The sequence below is a fragment of the Melozone crissalis genome, unplaced genomic scaffold (genome assembly GCF_028551555.1).
Source record: "Melozone crissalis strain CALT ecotype California unplaced genomic scaffold, PUWL_Pcris_2 ptg000034l_1, whole genome shotgun sequence".
NCBI classification, from domain to species: Eukaryota; Metazoa; Chordata; class Aves; order Passeriformes; family Passerellidae; genus Melozone; species Melozone crissalis.
Window position 1 is genome coordinate 741,984 of NW_026535812.1, and position 6,000 is coordinate 747,983.

The window sequence follows — 6,000 nt, forward strand, 5'->3', positions numbered from 1 at the left end:
TACTGTAGTGGACATAATACAAGACTATCTGTATTTTAATAAAGAAAACCCATCAAATGTTTATTTTAAACAAGCACTGCCTGTCTCTTATTTGCAATTTTCTTAAGCATGAAATGAACCACGTTTTGGATAAGGTGCCAGCTGAACTGGACTGTAGATCCTAGGACAGTATTATTAAAATAGCCAGCAGCTGGCTGCACTAAAACCATCCCCAGGATACAATGACCATAAATTTTGTTTCATTTAACAGTCCAAGGTGATAAACCATAGATTATCTAAAGCTTCCACATCACAGTCCTTGAACTCCTGGAAAAGAAGTTCTAACTCAGATTTAAAGGAAGTCAAGAAACAACACTGGGCACAACTATTTCTTGATTTGCAGAGACATGAGGGAATGGGACAGGATTAATGATTGTTCCTGCACATCCAAAATTCAAGACAATTAAGAAGCATGTAGAAGCATACAGTTCCTGATGTCCCAAAGCAAATGGCAAGGAAAATCTTATTTACAAGCATGTGAGATAAAGCAACAGACTTTTGATTCTCAACTTCCTACAAGTTGCTGTAAGGAATTTAATTGCTACCTCACAACCTGACGTGCCCTTTTCTCAAGTACCTGTACAAAAAATCCAGCTGCTGAATAAAGCTGAATACCGAACACGTAACAGATTTTCATACAAAACTGCCAATGGAAGCGCACAAGGCTCTGAGACAATTCATAATCCCACACAGGTCTTTATATAAGGTTAATGGTTTGCTAGGCAAGTGCCAAGGTTCACAAAACGGGTAATTTTTGTTTCTTTTTTTAAAATCAGGTTTGAACTTTGCACATTTTTCCTAGCCACACTTCACAAAAATCTCAGCAGCAACCTATATGGGCAAAGGATATTTTACTCCGAGGTGTTCTCAAACACCTTATTAATAAGAGAGTACAGGAAAGCCTCAACCCTTCAGTTATATACTTCATTTTGCTGGGTCAGGCAGCACACAGCAGTCTGAGCATACTTGGATGACTAACACTGAAACGGGCTGAAAACAGCAGCAATCATGACAGAGACAATAAAGAACCCAGCAACTGCACACAGCTCCAAGGGAAGAAATATCATTAAGAATCGCTTTAAAAAAACGCAGGGCAAACATAGATATGATGCCCAAACGTGCTTCCTAAAAGGCCACTTTTCATTAAAGGGATTATGTATGATATTAACAACACATCTATAAATAAAGTATATGGCATAAACAAATATTAGCATAAGATCTTGAATGAAACTTTAAGGCAAACAGATTACAAAGTGTTGTAGCAGAACGACAAATACGTCAGAGGAACGTGCATAGTTCCTAAAATAGTGATAATTTTTAAAACAGTGATAATTTTAAAAACTGTCTATGAAATGAAAGGCAGCAGTATGTTGAGCTAAAATAACACAATCTTTTGGAGATCTTCATATACACCACCGTCTTTACTACAGTGCTTCAAATAGAAAATTCCTCTTATAAGCTTATAATTCATGACGAGACCAAGGCAGAGGAATAATGAGCTAACAGAGCAGAAACAGACCGGGTGCTCCACACGGATGCACCGAGGGTGCTTCAGGATGGCTCTCCCTCTCTCCTAGGGCACATAGGAAGGACATTCAAGGAACAAGTACAGGGTAGCTGCTTTCCCCAACTCACTCTGCCATGGAGATCAACAGCAAGGAACATAAAAAGGGGGTTTTATGAGTGTTTTCTGCAATGTGCAAAAAACTGTGTGCAGACTGTGGGGAGTAAACCGAGGAGGGAAGCATGAGCACTGCTGGGCGAGCGTGCCTCTCCTCGGCTGCACTGGAGAACAATTTCAGCTGGAGGAAAAGGGTCGGAGCAAAGCTGGTTACAAAGACAAGCTTGAGACTAAGGGTGGGGTATAAAGGGTTCATGAAAGGTGGCAAGTGATGTCTGAGGTAAAGGCTAAACGTTTAAAAGAGAGAGTAACCAGCACAAAGATGCTCCCGGTAAAGGGTGCACAGAGGCTGCCGGAGCAGACCACGGGCTTGAGGGCGCAGCGTGCGAGGTGCGTGGGAGGCAAAGAGCAGGAAATTTGCAGGAGGAAGGCGCAGGGCACAGCCTGGAGGACGGGAGGGGAGGACAGGTGAAGCAGCCGAGGAAAGGCTCGGGGCAGGTTGAGGCACAGCACGCCGGCAGCGCACGGCAGGGGGCTCGGCAGGGGCAGGGCCGGGCGGCTGAGGCGGCGGGAGCGGGGGCAGCGCGGCGGGCAGGGCTCGGCCCAGGGCCGGTGCCTACCTGGGCGTCTTGGCTGCGGCGCTCTCCCGGCGGTCCAGCACCCCGGGCACGCAGTTGGTGAGCTCGGTCCAGTCGGCATGCAGCCCGCAGCTCCAGCCCGTGGAGAAGCGAGAGAAGAGCCAGGTCTCCCTGCGGTTGGGCCGGTAGCAGGTGCACTTCTTCTGCCCGGGCCGGCAGTCGCACGGCACCTCCAGCCGCACGTTCTGCACCAGGTGGCGGCCGAAGGTGGTGCCGCCGGTCTTCTGGATGTGCAGAAAGACGATCACGTCCTCGCCCTTCATGTCGAACGCGAGCTCCCGTTCCAGCTCCCGCACGGGGAAGTAATACTTCTTCACGTAGTGCGGGTCCGGCGTGGGAAAGAGGTCCAGCTCCTCCGAGTAGGAGCGGCCGCTGGGGGAACCCAGGCTCAGCCCCGGCCCCACGTACTGGTACAGGATAAGCATGAAGCACACCGAGACGGCCACGATCAGCAAGAACTTGCTGGTCCTCTCAACCATGGTCCTTCCCGCACGCTTCATGTGTCACCATCTCCCGGGGCTGCCGGCGCTGGGCAGACTGCGGCGCTGCCGGGGGGTGGGCGGCGGAGCTTCAGCGTCTGTGCCAGCCGCCTCCCCCCGCTGCTCCCCGGAGCAGAGCCTTCCCCGGGGGCGGCGGGGCCGCTGCCTGGGTCGCCTCGGCTCGCCGCCGTGCCCGCCCGCCCCGCCGCGGGCAGCGCCGGGAGCGGGGCAGGGGCAGCCCGCAGCCAGCCGCTCCGGAGGCGCCGCGGCACAGCGGCAAACTTGCGAGAGAGAGAGAGACAGAGAGAGGGGCAGGAGGGGGGCGGAGAGGCACCGAAAGGCAAGAACCAGCCTCGTCCCGCCCGCCCTCCCTTCCCCGCGCTTCAGGAAGCCACCCCCATTCCGGCGCTGCCTCCGCCGTGCCCCAGCCCCCGCGGCACCGGCGCGGCTGTGCCCGCCTCCGCCGCCGCCTGCGCCCGGCTCGGCTCGGCTCGGCTCGGTTCGGCTCCTCTCAGCTCGGCTGGGCCGGCAGCGAGCGCTTCCTGGCCGCGCCGCCCCGCCCGGCATGCACAGCGCCGCCCGCGCCGCCCCGCGCCCGCGGCCACGCTCCGACCGGCGGCGGCCCCGCCCGAGCCCCGGCCCCGGCCCCGGCCCCGGCCCCGGCCCCAGCCCGCTCCGCTCCCCGGCCCCGGCCCCGGCCCCGGCCCGCTCCGCTCCCCGGCCCCGCTCCCCGGCTCCGCTCCGGGCACCCTCCCCGCGCCCGAAATCCCCAGCACTGCGGACCCATTGGGCTGCGCCTCCCCGAAGCACTCGGCTCTTTATGTGCCGCCTTAAAATGAATCCCGAGAAGCGGAGCTGGCGCTCCTCGGGGCTAGGTTTGTGCTCCCGCTTTGAGGCAATTTGCATGGGAGTAGGAGTGGGGCTTGCCGCGGGTCTGCTCCCGCCACAAGGGCCACCGCAAGCCGCTGGTTGCGATGTCGCGACTGGATGGGAGAGGAAAATGCTCCGGCCACACACGGGGTGATGATGGCTGTGAGCTGGAAGAAGCCTGGGCACACAATCAGCCACAGAACGTGTGAATAATAAGAATATACTACTAGGTGAAGCTGAGGCGAATATCGGCGGGGGTGTTATTTATAGCAAACTTTCCCAGTGAAATGCTTTGTGCCGCTCGGTCAGGCGGACTCCATCCGGCAGCGGGGCTGCTGCAGGGTTGGTTTGTCATCTTCAGTCCCCCAAAACGCAGCAAAGCCTTGGGAACGCCAGAAGTGCCCGGCACGGAGCCGGCTTAGAGCGATCCCCTTCTTGGCAGGGGAAGATGCTGAAGATGCTGCGGGATCGGAGCGGTGGGGACCCGCAGAGCCCGCACGGTCTGCCCGCAGCCAGGCATCCCTTACCGGAGCGGCCAGGGGCGGGCAGGACCCCCCCGCCCACCAAAGGCACTTCCACCAAGTGCCCAGGGAACCCCTGGAAAGCACCATTTGGGGCCTCTCTGAGGGTAAAGGGAGGATGAAGCATGGCCCTATGGCAAAGAGTGAGGTTAAAATGTAGTGGCAGTCATGCTGCCACCTCATCGAGACCCGAGTTATTGTCTGTGCAGAATAAATTATACGGCAATTGTTAATTTCTAGGGAAAAAAAAAAAAAAGTCTGACTGAAATGGGCTGTTCTCCTGTCATTACTGCTGTTGGAGAAAGTTTCCTTAAATTTCTGGTGCTTTTTAAAAATAGAAGTTGCAGTTAGATTTTCGTTCTCTGGCACTGAAATATTCCATCAGGTTACATTTTTTAAATGCAAGTTTTAGGTTACATTTTAATCCAAATCAGGTTACATTTTAATCCAAATGCTTTATGTAAATGTAAAGGAATTCATGCCGAGGGGTCATTGTTAAACACTGGGTCAATTTTATAATGGCCAAGGAGGAAATGAGATCCTGCGTTTTCATTTGAACACCCTGACAGATAAATCTGCTACATTTTGAGATGGCTGCATTACTTACAAGTTATGGAGCCCCAGTGAGTTATGCAGTTCTTCCCAAACAAGTAACAATAAAATGTTTATAGGACCCAAAAGCATCATATGTTGTGTTCAAACCATTCATTCTGTTTGATATTTTCCTCTTAAAAGTCTGCTTCTGATTCTCCTCTTCTCTTGTAGGTTAGTTGCTCCAAAAACAATGATGTCATTCTTAAGCACAGAGTTCAGCTACATCGAGAAGCAGAGCAGAAACCTAATTTACAGGTTTGAAATTTATATTGTGATTTGGGAAATACAATATGTTTACATACATGGTTGCATTATACATTGCAGCATAAAAGTCACATAGCAGATTTTTTGATTGCAATGTGTTTGCCTACAGTTCTAAACATGTAAGTATTTAAAAATGCCAGAACTGTGGTGAAATCAGCCATTAATTTCCAGTTACATGAGCAATTGTTAATGAATTGTTTTAAACTCTTAATATATACAATATTTTTACCTTTTTGTTAATTATAAAGATGGGGATATTTCATTACAGATTTATATTTGTGGTAAATATAGTGCCTGTTAGTTTGTGACATAACATACTAAAACATACTAAAACTCAATCCATCTAAGATAAACAGACCACAAAGGAAAATACAGAGTCATGGCTGAAAATGTGCTGTATTCTTTACTGCAGCACTTTCATCTAAAAGTAGGGGGTTGGAGAACATGCTGGAAAAATAGGGAAGGCCTGTACCCTTCTGATTTACACTTACACAATTACTAATGCTTTTATTTTTATGAAGTGTTTTGGAATCCTTCCCTGATAATTCTATATGCTGCTCTGAAATGCTGGTGTTTTAAAAGATCTTACAGGTGTGACTCACCTGAAATGATCACTTAAGCAAATACTTAATCTCTGCTTATACTCAAAATTCCACTGAAGACAATGATAGAATAGTTTTTCACTGCATGAGGAGTTACACATCAGGTACCGTGGCAGTGCTGGTTTAGATCAGTGCTAATTTAGATTAGCAGAATTTAGAGAAGATCCGAGTAAAGTTAGAATAAGAAGGCTGACACTTTCCCTGGCTCCTGCATTGAAAACAACAATGTAAAGAGATGAGAAATCTGACAAAGGCAAGTTGTTCCTGCTGCCTCCTGTTCCATATTCTAACTCCCTGTTTGTCCTCTGAATTTACCTCCACCATGAATTTAATGATTTGTCCATCTTTCCAAGCTGAATCTTCCACTCTCAG

General features: G+C 50.3%; 1 protein-coding gene across 1 annotated transcript in view; it reads right to left on the bottom strand.

The window, feature by feature from the left end:
• Positions 1-2,940, bottom strand: part of HS6ST1 (heparan sulfate 6-O-sulfotransferase 1) — a 190,050-nt gene extending 187,110 nt beyond the window's left edge. Inside the window, exon 1 of the mRNA XM_054282752.1 lies at positions 2,281-2,940. Within this exon, the coding sequence (XP_054138727.1) occupies positions 2,281-2,798 (518 nt within the window). The 5' untranslated portion in view covers positions 2,799-2,940. The remainder of the gene's footprint in view (positions 1-2,280) is intronic.
• Positions 2,941-6,000: the final 3,060 nt, after the last annotated feature.